The sequence below is a fragment of the Aythya ferina genome, assembly GCF_964211825.1.
Source record: "Aythya ferina genome assembly, chromosome: Z".
NCBI classification, from domain to species: domain Eukaryota; kingdom Metazoa; phylum Chordata; class Aves; order Anseriformes; family Anatidae; genus Aythya; species Aythya ferina.
In genome coordinates, this window is record NC_140299.1 from 52,271,488 (window position 1) to 52,287,960 (window position 16,473).

The following is a 16,473-nucleotide window of genomic DNA, read 5'->3' on the forward strand; positions in this document are numbered from 1 at the left end:
GACAACTTTTATTAGGCTCCTTAATTGTCCCAAGGGTGACCACCAAGAAAGGGCTCATTGTACTGAAGAGGGCAGTGGCATAACTGAAAGGACCAAAGTTTGAAATTGGGATGTAAAACTGTGTGGATGCTGGCTCACTGAGCTGATGACTGATGGTTGTTTTTTTTGTTTTGTTTTTCCCGTCTCTTCCATCAGTGTTTCCCGCCTGTTCTCAGATGCCAAGAGGTTACTCCTGTACAGCCAACAGGACACGAGTATAAAGGATGTCCAGAAGGTCTTGGGAAAACTGCGGAAGTTGGGAAACTCCTCTGGGTCAGGTAATGGCATGGCAGAAAAAGCCACCTACATTTGGTGTTTCTCATCTGGTTAATTCTATGTGTGTGGATTTCTGACATGTATGATAATAGGAGGCTGTGTGGTTACCACTTGCTGCTCATCAGACCTTTCTAGTCCTACAGAATTAACTTAAGCCTCTCCATGTCAAAGCTTTGTGTGCTCTTTAGATTCTTCGGTGGAAGAGAAAGGGGAGGTCTGAATGCCAAGAATAGCAGCTGTTTTGGATGTGAAATTACAATCCTCAGCCTGCTGAAGTGATTTAAAATGCTGACTTTCTCAAAGAAGTTTAGGTAGTGTGTGTTTGGAAAACACTAGTTATTTTGCCAGTAAAGCAATGAACCCGTTACAGCTAGAATTTACCTCTTTACTCTACAAGCTGCAGAAGGAAGTGAGCTGAAGGAAGACAGATAAGGAAAAGCTGATCTTGGCCTCGAGTTTACAAACTCAGAGCTGATTATTATCTGACGATGAAGTTTTCATTTCCCTTCTTAGTTTTTATTTTCCCTGTGACTGTTTGGTGTAGGGTACTGTATTCTCTGTTACTGTCCAGCAGGATTTTCAGTGACAAGCTCCAGAAGAAAATGTTTTGTCTTACGGGCTCTTACTGCCCCGTTAGTGGAAAACAAACAAAAAAAACCACCAGCAACTGAGGATCCTGCCATTTTTAGCTGATGTGGGAATGCCTGGCATGGCTTCCTGTTCCATGGAAATGAGTAACTAAGTAGTGTGAAATCACATAGGAGGCTCACAGGAGAGCTGGGACTTGCAACAGCTTTGTCCAGTCTTGGGGAATGTATTGCCAAGCCTCACTGACATGGCAACTTGTTAGAGTTTTTTGGGGTACTCTTCTCTCAAAGGTTATTTCTCTTGGCTGCTTTGTCGGTACTGCCTGCTTCTATTGGAAACAATAGTTGGAGATTATTGGAAAGTAACAGTTTAGGAAGAAATATTTACAGAGCAGGGGATGCAGCTGTTGAGTGCCTTCACCTACAAGCACTTGATGGTATTTCAGAGTTTTGTGAAAGTTGTCCCTGGTTTTACAGTTGTGGTGTTCCCAGCTCTTTCCACCTGAGTATGGTTCAGGTAGGCTCCAGGAAGAAGAATATTGGCCCAGTGTGATATGAATAGTTTCACAAGTCTGATGTGGCCTGAGCATACTTCTGAGGCAGAGGTAACATTTTTATATTCTTTCTCGTGTTGCTCAGTACACTGCAGGTCATTTTGAAATAATCTATATTGTTACTGGAGGGTTGGTAGATGCAACGGGGATTGTCTTGGATAAATAACCATCCTCTCTCCCCTTCAGAATCCTGATGAGATCAGATCTGCAGGTGTTAGTGTGGTCTACTGCTTTTTTTTTTTTTTGCGTTAGTTGACCTGTATCTTTATGTAAAAGGGACACCCTTCATTCCTAGGCCCAATGTCCGTCCATATTGCCAGGCTCCCTTCTTTTTACTCTGGCAGCTGGTAAGTGGCACCACCATTCTTTTACCTAAATATTCAGTATTTAAGGGGGAGTAGGTATGTGGTGAGCCCATTGCGCAGAGATTAACAGATAATGAACACAGCCAAAATGAGATAGGATGACTGTATTCCTCAAGGAGAGATTAAAAACATGTTGAAGGGAACGCATTAAACCCTTGGTTTAACTCGGTGTTGTGGGAACAAGCCCTACCAGTGGGAACAGCATAAGTTGTTACCAGGTTTTACATCTAATTTCTGCAGTACTATCTGCAAATTAACTGTACCAAAGAAAGTCAATGCTTGTGTTTTGTATTGAAACGTGCAGAGAGCATCAAATGTGAACATTTGCAAGAATATGACTGAAGCCATAAACTGGAGCATCATTGTTGGGAAGGTTTGAGGGGGCGGAGTGATTCCAAGAAACATTTTGCATAGGGAGTATTGTGCGAGTCTAGTCAGAAGTCTCGTGTTTCTCTACACTACAAAGACTACTGGACTGATTGCAAAAAATAAGCATCAGACAAGTCATCTAAGATTGTATTTCTGTAATAAAGTATTTCAAATGTGTAGTGAAAAAAAATAATCAAGCCTCCATGTCATTGGAAGGACAGACTGTCCATTGTTGGTATGGCTTGTAGGGAACAAAGCTTGTGCTTGTTTGTCCTTCTTATGATATGCTCATTTACAAAGCCACCAGCTTGGGGGTCCCTGCTGCCCACTCTTTGGCTGCCTGATTCATTCTCTGACAGCATGCATAAAACTGCATCCTCTAATCTTACAAGTATTTGCGTATTTATCCTTAGCAATGGTTAGATCCCTGTGCAATGAAGGGAACTACAGATGAATCCTTCAGCTGCTGTTGACAGAGGTGTGAGGAGTAGCTTAAATCCATCGGTCTCTGGGTTATTTCAGTGACTCTGGGAACTTAAGCAGACCGTAAGAGAGAGAGGTCAGCTGTGAGAGAGCCTCCCAGACTGAAAGGATGTTCTGAGTAAATACAGCCACTGCGGTCTACAGGAAGCAAGTTCCTTTGCCTGCCTTAGTACAGGCATTTCCCGCAATTAGCAGGAGGGTTAATTACCTGATGAGTTAATAATAATAAAAAAAAGTAATACCTCATCCATTCCAGTTCTGGCCCAGACCTGAAGCCTCTTCAATCAGTGATGCAGACAAATACAGCTTTGCAGCTCACATTTCCCCACTGGGAGTAACTGTATGCTTCTTACTTTGTGTTATGGGCTCAACTGGCGTCTCTGCAGCTCCTTCTTCCTCTCTTACGCTGGTGTGATGTCCCTCTTCCACACACACTTCTCACTGCTGCCTGATGGCTTTCAAACAGGCTTCAGGATGACCTCCTGTTACTAGCGTAAAAGCTAGAGCTACGGGATGGTTTGTTCTAATATTATGCAGAGTATGCATGTCTGTGTTTGGCTCCAGATGTTTGAATCAGTTAAGAGATCATTTGCCAAAGTCCTTTGACTTCAAACTTGTTTTTAAAAAGAGCCTTGACAAACTAATGTCCAAGGTGGTATTGCTGGTGTTATCTGATCTGACATTAAGCACATTCTGAACCTTGGGGAAGGGATGCGTGCCTAAGATGTCAGGGTACTTACACAGGTGTCACGAAGTCAGGAGTCTTGGTTAAAGACACAAGGCAGGACCCTGAGATTTTGCTCAGGGAGAGCTTTAAACTCATGACAACAGACTTTGTGCCTCCATCACTTCTAAGGGATCACCTCTTATCTTATGAAGAACAGGAGCTAGAGAACTGTCTCCTGTTCTCTGCTGCTTCTAGCTCCAGAACTGCTGTCCAGCTGAAAGGGGAGGATGTGGCCATTAGGGAGCAGCCCACCCTCTTTCCATGTGGCACCTTTTCTAGCCAGGATGAAGCTTTGGCTGGTGGTGAGAGGGAAATAAGCACCGGTGGCTGTCAGGCTGTGTGGGGGCTGCTGTTTATGGCAGCTTCCAGCAATCCCTGAGCAGTGAAATCTACGTGCATGCACACACATAGTGCAATGCAATCGATTTTGCAGGCAGGTGCCAGGTGCCCTCTCCTTCCCAGCACTTGTTACATCTCTGTCCAACAATGTCATCAAGGTCTTCAACATTCATATGATAAGGCAGAGTACAAATCAGAACAGAGTCAAAGACCTTGGTGACAGCACTTCCAAGAGCAAGACATGGCTGCTGGGATTGCTCCTCACTATAGGCTTGGCTCATTGGATATAGGTACTGGCTTTGCAACTGGCCTCAGCGTTGAGGATAAAGTGTTTACAAGAAATAAGCTTTTCTTCTGTTTTGGAAGGTGGAGATACACCTTCCTTTTTGCTCCAAGGCATCTGTTCTTTGTTTCCTTCTCCTCTATACAAAGCTCCCAAATGTTCTGCTCTGTGGTGCCATGGGGTAATAAAAATCAACAGGTAAAATTAAAGCCACCTTCCCTGTTGTTGCTAACAGTTGCACGTGTAAGCCAGTCTAGCTGGTATTTACTTCATTGCTCTTAGTTTTCAGTGATCCCAAAGGGCATGTTTTTATTTTCCTTGAAACCAACCCAACTAAACAAAAAGGGAGTAATGAAATATGCAGAGGGAAACAAACATCGCCTAAGAAGTTGCATCATATCTCAGGCTGTTGTTCTATACGTGCCCTCCCTTTCCTGCTTGTTTGCTAGATTAGTATTACCCGTGGTGTAGGAGAAACATCAGCTGGATAGCATCTTCTGCCAGTGTTGCACCTCGGGGACTCTAGGTCCTGCACAGCCCCTGTTGGGGCTGAAGGAGTTTGCAGACTGTCCAGTCAGAGCTAGTAGGGCTACTTTTATTTAAAAATGGTGGAGGGCTAGGGCTGAACAATGGCCTTGGGAGAGGCTTTGTGGTGGTATGTGACCTGCTGGATGATTATTAGGGTGCTCAGGGAAACAGGATGTTCTGCATTATCTACTAGATGACTTTGAGGTGATAGATAGCTCCCTCCTTGGTGTCTTCTCGCTAATAAAAATGGCCCCACACCCTCAAGCTAAACATTTGGATCGGTTCTTATACCTGCCTACATCTCCCTAATTAAGCTGGTTTCCTCCCTGACTTACCTTGGGAAGGATCCTAGCAAAAACCAGCCAGGCTAGAACGAGGACTAACAAACCATTTGTCCGGGTGGCCTTCATCCCCGGAAACACCTGCGTACACCAGTGGTTGCAGGGTGGCATTCCTGGCATCTCATGGCAGCAAGTAAATACACATCTGGGTTCTCTGATACTGTGCTCCATAATGACGCACAAGGCCTTGCTTTTCCTTCAGTCTGGGGAAAATGCCACCAAAAACCACTGCTCTGTGGTAACGGTGGTGAGATTTTGACTCTTGGGGGCATCTAGGAAGGCCAGCTGTTGAGTGTGATTCATGTATTTCATTGCGTTAACCCTCAGCAGAACCCTGTGTGGGGTTCCTGGAGGTCTCCAGGCTGCTGCTCCCTCCCAGCCCAAAGTGTCGAGCCAGGACTGTGTGTGAACAGGCATGATTCTGCCTTGGTCAGATGCAGTCTGTAATATGGAGCAAGTGGAAGAAGCCGCCAACACCAGGAATTCAGATTGCACAAAGGGTTTTGCTTTGTGTGCTGTGTCGATCAAACAGGAGACTTGGGTATGCACAGTTTTCCCACATTTGCCTAATTACTTTTTCCTTGAAAGCACCTAGTCTCTGAGCAGACACAAGTAGAAAATATTTCGAGTACATTCTTGGAAGTTCAAGTCCCTTACTACAGGTGTAGTGAGCAGCATCTGTGTGTGAATCCAGAGGGTTCATTATGTTTTTGTCCTAAACTCCAGCAGGAAGACTGACAGTCAAGATAGGTACCAAGACTGAGAAGACTTCTTGGTGTGGTATTCAGCCCAAATTATGTGTTGTGCATTTAGCTATAACATTTTTAGTGACATGGCACAGTATTTGCTGAACTACACACTTGTACACTTACCACTTCCATTGGAGTCTGCTTGTGCGTCCCTTGCTATTTTGAAGCTGCTGCTAAGATTAAAGTAATAAAATAATTCTGTTAGAGGTTTAGGCACCAAGGTCTGCTGCACTGTGAAATCTGTTACCAGGAAAATTATCCTTGCTTCCCGTGGGGGTGTCCATGAGCTTTCAGAGATTTTTTGTTAGTAACAGCATTGTTATTACATGACTATACTTAGAGGCTGGGATGGGTAAACAGAAGCAGCGTAATGTGCATCACTGTCTCGTGATTCTGCAGAACTGGGCTTCAGTGCCTGTGTGTTTGTAGCTGAACTTCCCTTCTGCTTTTGAAGTGGGAGGTTTACATTTATTCCAGCTTGCACTCTAGGTAGAATATGCATACATGTGGATGTAGGCGGGAAAGACTGTAGTACCTTTGAAAGTGTAGCTCAGAACATCCAGTCAGCGTCATGTTACATCTGGCCTTGCTTCAGTGTTTGCGCTGTAAGTGACAAGAGCTTGAGCAAGACATCTAGGATTCCCGTGATAAAGGACTGTGTGTACCATGTTAAAAACATGCAAGGGGAATCACAAGGATGTCACCATTGGTCTGTATTGGTGAAGGACAGTGCTGACAGTTTGGTTACTTTAAGACCACCGTATCTGATGATGCCACCAAACAATTTGACCACTTGCAGGGCAACCAACAGTGCCCATAGTTAAAATATGCAGCACAGCTACTACAACAAATTTTAGAAAATCACTGTACCTTAGAGGCACTGGCTTTATCTTGATGTTAATTTGTCTAGAGAAAGACACAAAGATAAAGAAAACAAGAACTGCTTATTGTGCTTGTTGCAGCATGAATAATATCAGCTGCCAAAACAGGACACTGTGGGAGAGCTCTGGGTGCTTCCTTTAGTCTCCTATAAAACTCTTCAGTCTGGTCTGTCAACACTGACTTTTGTTCTGAATCACCAAGTAAAGCCAAGCGTTAAATGAACAGTCACACCTTTCACACTCTCCTATTATCTCACTCTTTTTTTTTAATGCAACCTTATCAGCAGAGTTTGCTAATACCAGCATTATGTTGCTGAAAACATATTCTCAGTGTTAACTTCAATTTGCATTTATTTTCTCCATTCCCCATTCTGACACGATTTCTGGGTTTGTTCTCAGCGACTTCTAATCTCAGAATTTCAATAAATTGCCTGATTTGTGGAAGATCACATTTGGTTTATCTAAGGTACAGGCTGAGGTTGGATGAGACGGGAGGGTCACAGGCTGCTAGCACCAACCTCAATGTGAAAACAGTCTCCTAGGAAACTTGTACCACTGTCCTCTGGTGAAAAGTGCAGCTGTTCCCAGGGGATTTCCTTGTCTTTGTGCTCTCATGAGAGCGGCTATTAGGAAATGGCCACAGCTGGAAAAAGCTGTGTCCACCTCTGTATCCGACTTGGTACTGAGGCTGGAGTACGTAATTTTGATCTGACCTACCATATCTCCAAAGTTAATATTGAGCTTTGGAGCCTTCCCTAGTAATAATACATTTCATCTTTTTTTTTCATCATTACAAACATTTATTTATTACCCAATTTTACAGCATCGCTGTGAGCTAAATAAATAAACAGCTGCCAAGGAACTGGAGTCCTCCTTCTACAACACAGTAGGATGTGACATAGTTTTAAATGTAGTCAGGATGCAATAAAAGATGATGGCTTTGAAATATTGTTGATGTTGAATCAAAGTTCATTTTTATCCAGGCAAGAACACTGCTTGACCAATTTCTTTGAAAATCCATAAAAATTCAATTTTTGTAGGCTGCTTTTTTCACAGGGAACACATGCTGTTCTATTTAAGTATTTTTGGTCATAAAATAAGTGACTGTCAATGTCAGGATCCTGGCTAAAATCAAACAACATTTTCTACCTCCTGTTGCTAAACTTCTTTACTGCTTCAACAGACTGCAACATTCTTTATTTGCAGTCCTGTTTTTTTTAGTGTTGCAGTGTATTATCAAGTAGTGGTTATGTCTTGTTTAAGAGATGAATTTTTATTTCAGATTATAGGTTTTTTGCTTGAATCAGACTTTGTAAACAAGAAACATGCAAAGTTATGGAAAAATCCTTTTGAGATAAATTAAAGTGCTCCAGATTACAAAAGTGTTGCACATTCTTATGTATAAACAGAGTTGTAATAATTAACCCAGCTTGTTAAAACTTAATATTGCTTATGCCTCTAATGAGATTCTTGGCTGATGAAAAATTGGTATAGCTCTGAAAGGTTTGTGGAACATAGCTCTTGCTCAGGCTTTTTTATGCTGACCTGTCCATACTGAGGTATATATGAGGGAGATTGAAGCTGATATGTGACATACATCTCTATAAATAGCTCAAGGTTCATCCCCTTTCTATTTAGTTTTAATTTTAAGGGTAGTGCAATGGAAGACTGCATTTTAAGGGATTGATGTGGACATGAAAGCACATTGTCCCAACAATTCTCCTTACAATAAGGCGACAGATCTGTGACATAATCAGTGTCCATCAGATCTCTGCTCACCTATCCTCTTTCCCACTCTGTTCACACACTTGTCCACTGCCCAAAAGCTGGGGAAAGCATTAACTCTAGTGCTGTAAAGCCAGAGAACAGAAATCAAGACAAAGCAATTCTTTAAGCCCACAATTACCTCTAGCTATGCAATCCATTTACTTCCTTTGCAAGTTATATTGTAGTGTTACCTGAAGAAAGTCAAAGGATTGTACCAGGGTGTCCATATAAGTAATGCACAAGCCTCCTTCAGCAGTACACACTTTTTCTTATGCTAAAGGGCACTGGTCTGTGACTCAGAAGTACTCAGGACCCTGTTCCTCAACCAGAAAATGGCACTGCCCTTTGTTGTGTCTACCAGCAGTGCTCCTGACCTCTGTGTGAAACAGGAGGCAGTAGTGCCCCCACAAGTACTCCAAGGTGTATTTTCAGCTGGCAAGCTCTGCCAGTACAGAAGGGAGGGAATGGTTAGTATATTGCCAGTCCAGAGTGATGCCAAACGGAAGGATGAGCTCCTCAGACTACCAAGGCAAGGTCTGTTGGGAGCTTCCTGCTGTAAACAGCAGCACAGTGTAGTACTTAGGAAGCAAGAGACATGATCTGTACCCAAAACTTTGCTACGTGAGTTTGGGCAAGCCATATTCACAAAGTATCTGATTTTCAAACCACATTTCTCAAAGATTGAGAAATTTCTTTAACTATTTTGAAGTGCTGTTGCTCAACAGTCTGATAAATGTTAGTAACGGGGCCGAATGGTTGCAAAGGTTTCCCTGAGCAAGACAGAGCACATTCTGTTGTTCCAGTGCTGAAGCTTGATTTTCTCATTCCTTTGGACTTGGAGCTCAGAAGCAAAACTGAACTACATTATGGATAACTTTCCAATACCCAACCAACTTGAAACATAAGGAACAATCATGAGGGTTTGAAATCATTTAGATACAGGTATGTGTTGAGAATAAGTAGGCAGAGTGCCCATTTAAGCTAGTTGGACTATAGTGATTGGCTGATTCTTGTGAATCCTTAGCATTTTTGCTACCTTTGGGGTTGGTTTGACCTTAGGAAGCTCCTTGTTCTAGAGCTGGCTTTGGCTGTTGTGCAGTAGATGAGGGAGCGTTAGGACTTGGCACTACATCCAGAAGTGACACTTCTTCCTGACAGGCGGGGAAACAAGATGCACTGTGATCTGCTGACTGCAGACTCGGTATCACGTTGAGCCAGATGTGAGCTGGGTTCTACGAATCCTTGTCAAGAGAGAGGAAGGGAGCCAAGACCGAGTGAGGCTTCACACCCAAGGAAGGTGTGGCTATTTCTTTTTTCATCTTTCTGTGCAAAGCTAAACAATGCAAGTGCAGGACAGTCAGGCTCCTTTGATTCTGGGCAGCTCTGCCTGTCATTTTGCTTATAATTCATCATTACCCATACTGGTCTTGTGAGGGAAGTCTTTCCAATGGTGCTGGGCTGCAGCTGTAAGTCAGAAGCAGCCCAGTGTTGTTGGGGTGGTTCTGGCTGCTTGTTTCAGGGCTCTGAAGCTATTCTGACACAGGTATTTTCTGTCTGCATTGGAACCAGCAGTTTCCCAGATGCTTGCTCACATATCCAGCCCTTCCGCTATTAGTAATGGTCATTTGATTAAAATGTCCAGTCCTGCCTTTTCCTGTGACTTGAATTTCCACTGAATATAAGGTCATTTGTCCAAGTGCAAGCAACGCTGGCCTGGGTCTTCGTTGGCCACAGCTCCTACTTTCAACTTCTGCTGAGGTCCATACTTTTTGATAGCATAGCGTCACACCATGTATTCTCACACCAGTCTTTGCCATTGGAATAGAGGTTTGTGGCTGGACAAACCACGCCATTTGTTTCCAGCCTGCCTATTGTTTTTTAATATATTTTACTGCATCTCTGAGCTGATGTTTTGGCGTATCCAAAATCTGCATGTTACCTAGGGCATAATGTTCTTAGTGCAGTTAAAATCCAAACCCTATTTTTAGCAACCAACCCTTACCTTCAGGCTCTTTAGAAACACTTTTCAGGTATTGTCAAGTATCTATCTTTTTTTTTCTTCTGAGCTGGATTTGACAAACAGAGATCTTCCATAGCCTGTACGTGCCTCAAAAACTTTCTACATACCACTCCTGAAAATCATTTTGTTGTAATAATGAAGTATCATTATCTGGTCAGATCTGAGGTCTGTCATCCGTATAGCTGACAAGCCAATTCATGGGTTGGAAGATGTGCAGTGTAGCAGTTTATCCTTATTTTGTGAAACAGGAGAATTCTCAACCAGTTATAACTGCCTTGTGAACTCTGGAACCCTGCTCAGAATTTGCTTTTTAAAACAATACAGTGGGGGTATTTGATTTTTTTTTTTTTCTGCAGGCATGCTTCATTTATTGTACTGTACGAAGCCTGAATACAAGTAACTTTTTTTTTTTTTTACTGGCAAACTGTATTTCACAGTTGTCTGTGCTGATAACAGTGTTTGGTTTGCAGCAGGGGAAGAGGCGAGAATATCTTTTTTATGGTGTTATACAAGACCAGGGGGTGTGGGTGTGGGTGGATGTGTGCCTTCAGAGACGGAAGCTATGGAGGCTGCGTTTGTTCACAAAACTGCTGCTGACCACCATGTGGCTTTCATTTCTGTGTCCTGTGCCTACGCTTTTTGATGCAGAGGCTATCTGTTGGCATGTTTGTCACACAGGATCTCTCTGATGTGCCTGTTTGTTGTGGCTATCCAAGCACCGCTTGGTACCTCAGACTCACCTCCTAACTTATAGCTCCCAACACAAGTGGGAAGGACAAGAGAAGTGAGTTCTCCACGGTGGAAAGAGGGGACCTGTTGCACAATATGTACCTTTATCCTAGCTGCTGGAGAAGGGCAGGAGGCTGCCTCCTCACTACACACTTTGCCAGGGAAATTTGACATAGCAAGTATGTCAAGATTATGGGCTTTAGTTAAATGGTGCTCACTTGGGTGTCATCTAATCTCTCCACAGACAGCACTGTTACATTTCTGATGGACACAGCACAGACCTATAGCCTGCCATGAAAACACATCAAGCCATGGCTACAGAAGGAACAGCACTTCGATTGCAAGCAAATTAGGCTTGTGTTTTCACATGAGCAGGTCCTGCACAACAGGCCTGCTGAGCTGCTTGATTTCTTGTCAACAAATCAGGGCACAGCTGTCTAACTTGTTCAGAGAACAGTTTTGCACTTGTCAGTATCAGCAGGGATACAGGCAGCTCTGAGAGCTATTCCCACCATACCAGGGGCAAGGTATGCCTACAGGAAAAGGAAAATTAAACCCCAGTAACTTTTTGTTTGTTTGGTTGGTTTTTAATAAATACCTGTATGTATGCACCATACATCACATCATGCTCTTCCGATGTGCTGCTTGAAGTTAGGGTTATAACGAGGACAAATGAAGATTTGCCTCCTTGCCAAAGCCCAGCAGTAGGTCGTCTGGAAGGTTTGCTCTTCATGCTGTAGATCTGGGCTGTTGGCTCAGAGTGGTACAATACTGTAACAGACTCCAACATTAGGAGATTTCTATTTCCTCAAAGTAAGCATCAATTCATGAGCCCTTCTGTTCCACTGTTACTTAGTTTGAAAGCCTCTTTTTATGGGAAGTAGCCTCAGGCTCCTTTCGTCTATAAATCAGTGACAGGCAATGAGCATGAAAATCAGTGGAGTCATTTAACTGCACCTGTCAAGTATTTTTGAGGAACACTTCCCATAATCTCCACTGAAAAATTAGCACAAAATTCTAGTGTAAGTGTTAGTCTCGCAAGCACACTTGGTTTGTCTGCTCTGGTCCTTTTCCCATGTGAGGAGTTGCTAATTGTTAAGGTAAGTCTCCAGCCAGAGTCCTCTTGGTGGTAATGTGTGCCACTTGTAAATGCTTTCAGCTGCAGGAGCTGATACCAGCTCTTGGTCTGCTGGTAGCCCATTCATGCACTTGGTATCTTGCAATATGTCCTGTTGTTGGGACTATGAGTGGGAAAGAAGCAATGCCCTGGGTGAAGCAGGGCTCTGTGGCCAGGGAGCCTTCTCATCTTGTCTTCTGGTCATGCCAAGGCACTGTGGAGCAGGGTTGCACAGGTATGATGGGCAGGTGTATGATCAAGCTGGTGTGGGTGGATGTGAATTACTGCCTTCACATGAAAGCTCTGAGGAGGCACTGTGCACCTACCTCCCATTCTGCAGAAGTGCAGTTTTGTTCCAGCAGGGAACCAGGTACAATGAATCCCACTTCCCTCCCTGGTATCTCCTTTGGGCATTTATGGAAGCATGCTCATTCTAATAAAGCTACAGCTTCGTATGTCCTGTCTTGTCTTGCTGGTTCATCTTGCAGTGATGCTTTTATGCAGCTGCTGTGAAAATGATTGGGTTGCCCAATTAACAGTCTCTGTGATGAGAAATAAAGGGTCATAATTTAACAACAGCTTCTCTGTTGTCTTGATGCTTGGCTGTGAGGAACACAGGCTTAGCCAAAGGGTAGCAAATCTGCTAACCACAATGGATATCCAGAAAATAACATAATTGTTTTCTGCCCTGAATGTTCCGTAAGTAGGGACTGAAATTCCCTGAAGATAAATAGTCACACTTAAAGATGGGACACACTGCCCTGTTTTCCTCCTAGCTTCTAAATTAGCATGGCATGAATCGCCTTCTCCCCCTTCCTTCACTGAGTTCCTTGTAGGGACTTACAGCATGTGAGGCTGGGAAATAAACAGTACATCAGCCTGTCAGATTGTTTTCAGTCAGCCTAAGTTAGTTTTAAACTGGTAGAAAGTCTGGTTTACTATAGCTTATGGAGAACAAACCCCTTGAGCACAAACCCTGCAAATTGAAGTCAGACCCGGTGAGCTCTGTATTCTATGGTACACTGAGATATGTTGAACTAAGATTTGCATGCCTTTTATTTTTAGAAGGCAGTGCTCAGGATATGAAAACTGTAGCCACAATTTCCGTGGGGTTTTGTTTTTCTACCCTATTGTTTCATTTTTAAAAGACACCGCATAATTAAATTTTGAAAGGAAGGTATGAGCCCATTGTGCTTCCAAGTGAAGCAAGAAGGAATGGAGAACAGTCCTGCTCTCTAACCTGCACATTTTTAATCTTCTCACTTGTCTGTGCATCCTCTCAGTTTTGCTGGAAATAGTCACTGCTTGCTCTGGGAGCAGTTGTGGTCATACTAATAGTAAGAAGAGCAAATTAAAACAGGTTCCTCACTGTGGGTTGGTTCCCTTGCTCTTTCCTGCACTGAGCTGTGTTTAGAGCCTGTGAAAGTAACTGGTGATGTGTTTCCAGAGTGATGACAGTAAAAACCTCTGGCTGCGGAGAACATATGAACCATGGACACTTTCTTCACTGCACAATCAGTGTTTCAGTCCAGATCTAGAGGGAAAGTAGACTAGTTTATCTGCAATGTTTCTCATGACCCCACATAGCAATGACTTGCTATTATTTATAGTGGACATATTTTGTTCTGCACTTCGACTCAACCAATAACGTAGCAAGCATGGAGTTTCTGTTTTTCTTGCTAATTCGTATGGATGTCTTGAGCGCCTTGAATAGACTTTTTTTCTTGCTATTATTGTCACGATGATTTGATTCTCAAGCTAGAAGTGACCAGTCTGGCTCTGTGCTCAGGGGTGAAGGTGCTGGAAGGGCTGTCAGGAAACTCTGAATCTTGAACAGATTTAAAACAGTCCTGAAGGAGATGGTCTTCAATATGAAAATCCAGAATTTCTGTTTTCCCTGCCCAGAGCTCAGCCCCCTGCGTCAGTTCGAAGCAACAGGAAAGCCATGTCTTTCATGAAGTCAGTGTCCGTGAAATGTTGCCATGTGTGATTGTTTAATCCTGACCTGTGATTTCAGAGAGGAAGGGTGGTTTTGTGGTTAAAGCACAAGACCGCCAGTTCTGGGAGCTCTTGGTTCTGCTGGAGACTTCCGTGCGTGACTGTAGGGAGGACATTTCTCCCTGCCCCACAGGGGAAGTGGACTTCTTGCTTCAAACAGATGGGGACTGTCTCCTGCTTTGTTGCTACACAGTGCCCAAGCTGGAGCTTGGCAGAACAAGGCTCAGCACATCAGTCCTGCTGGGCCTGCTGACATGAGGTGGTTTGCATGGTTTATAAGCACAGCCCCTGTTCTTGTTCTCCGTTGCTCTGCTTTTGTTCCTTTGTTGTCATGACTGAAATTACAAAGGTAGGCTACTGTGAACACCATCTACTTTAGTATTTCTTCTGCTGTGAGACAATAACTTCAGATGGCCATCCCACCTCCAAATCATGGCAGGGGCTGACATCAGATCTGATCATCTATGAGCGTGGTGGCTCAGTCTGACCTCACGTTTGTGCCTGGGGCTCATCTTGACTTGTGGGACCTGAGTTGCTGACTGGGAGGCTGTACCCTGCCGTGGTGGTGGTGAGGGGAGCCTGCAATTCTGGTTTTCTGTCGGAGGCAAAGGGAGAGGGGAAGAGTCTGTCCATCCACATTAGCAAAACACAGAGGGATGTCTTTCTGACGTGCTGTACGGATGCTGCAGCTGCATTGCTGAGTGTCAGCTGGGTTGCAATAGGTGACCATACCAGTGCTCTTCGTCAGTCTCAAGTGAGAGAAGACACATGAGTTAAATAACATTCGAGCTGACATTTTGCCTCACGTTTTTTGAGTAACTTGATAGTGTGTCTGAGCTTTTATGGCAGGAAAATATTACAGTAGTTGGCCTCTGGTTGTAAAATGTGTTCTTCTACTCCAAATGTTTGCATTATTAGGTAAGCTTGATACTAACCTTCAAAAGACCTGTTTCTTTTGTTTTCTATTTTTGGGGTGGTTCTTTCAACTAATGCTTTTGTATTTCATATACCCTTGTGGGCAAGCAACCTTGGAGGAGAATGGCTGTTTTCAAGAGGAGAGATCTATTAACTTTCATCTTCTTGAAATACCCAGGACAGGAATTTAGACTGATTGCAGTGTGCAGTGCTTTTCTGTGGCTTCACGTGCAAGTTGTTACGCGTGCCTCTGTGACTGGGGGTGTGACATGAGACACTGAGCCATGAGTGCTAGAAGTAGGACCAGACAGGGTGGGGGAGAAAAAAAGCACAGAGAGAGAGGCTGTCTGTTTGTTTGGGGTGGTGCAGTGGGACCATGATGTTTGGATTTGGCCCCTTGGTCTCACAGAGCTTCCACGTGTGGTCTCAGGCACACAAAGGATATGGCCAAGTAAGCATAGGTTCATGCCCAGCCAGCTGGAAGCTAAGTATTATCCCACAAGCAGTTCTGGTAACTTCACGTGCTGGTAACTTTATGTTCTGTTCCCATCATGTTTTCTTCCAAATGATGATGAAAACCCCTTCAGGCATTTGTAGGAGTTGCCTTAGAAGTCAGCTTTGATTTTCAGCAAATTCTAGTGCTGAGCAAGTCTGAAAATATTCAGCGTGATAAAAAGGAAGGGGAGAAATACCCTGTTAACCCTGGACGGGTTAATTACAGTTGTGAAGGATGTCAGGCTGTTCCTCCCCATGGTGATTGCAGAGAGGCCAGCAGGAGTCCAAGCACTGTTCATGTTGCTTTCCTACAACTACCTACACAGTCTGCTCCTGACCAAGGAAATCCTACTTTTGCATGGCAGACCCAGTGCATCTCCTCTTCTCCCTGCAAACAAACAACAATGAGGATTCAGAAAAATAGGGGAATTATTGCTTGATTTTTTTTTTTAAAGGTGTATGGTCCCTTTAAGAGGAGCTTGAAAAATCCTCCGAACAGGGACAGACTACATGAAAAAGCTTGCAAACATCTGAACTTTGCATGCTAGGGCACCTTCAGCCAGCTACCCTTTTGTCCATCTGAGTCTCTGAACCATTGATGATCTCACCAAAAAAACAAACAAGCTGCAGGAGCGCTTGGGCAGCTCGTGCCTTTTCAGGAGCAGCCAAGGAATGGGGCTGGGGAGGTTTTCCTTCAGCAGCACTGAGGCCGGCTGCTTTAGCCTCTGCAGTGGAGGAGGAAAGCGCGAGGCGGCCGCACGTTATGGCAGCAGCGGCGGGTGGTTTCCTTGCGAGGTTTCCTGCAAACGCAGAGGGCGAGGGAGCAGCCTTTGTCCTGAAGTAACCTCTGCATCGCTGCGGCTGAGGGTGGTGGTGGTGGTGCCGGCTGCTCGCGCGGAACCAGAAGGCGA

At 44.0% G+C, this 16,473-nt stretch overlaps 1 protein-coding gene across 2 annotated transcripts in view; it reads left to right on the plus strand.

The window, feature by feature from the left end:
* ABCA1 (ATP binding cassette subfamily A member 1) overlaps positions 1-16,473 on the plus strand; it is a 91,580-nt gene that overhangs the window by 24,935 nt on the left and 50,172 nt on the right. For both annotated transcript variants that reach the window (XM_084503469.1, XM_084503470.1), the window contains exon 5: positions 196-317. In XM_084503469.1, the coding sequence (XP_084359595.1) occupies positions 196-317 (122 nt within the window). The remainder of the gene's footprint in view (positions 1-195; positions 318-16,473) is intronic.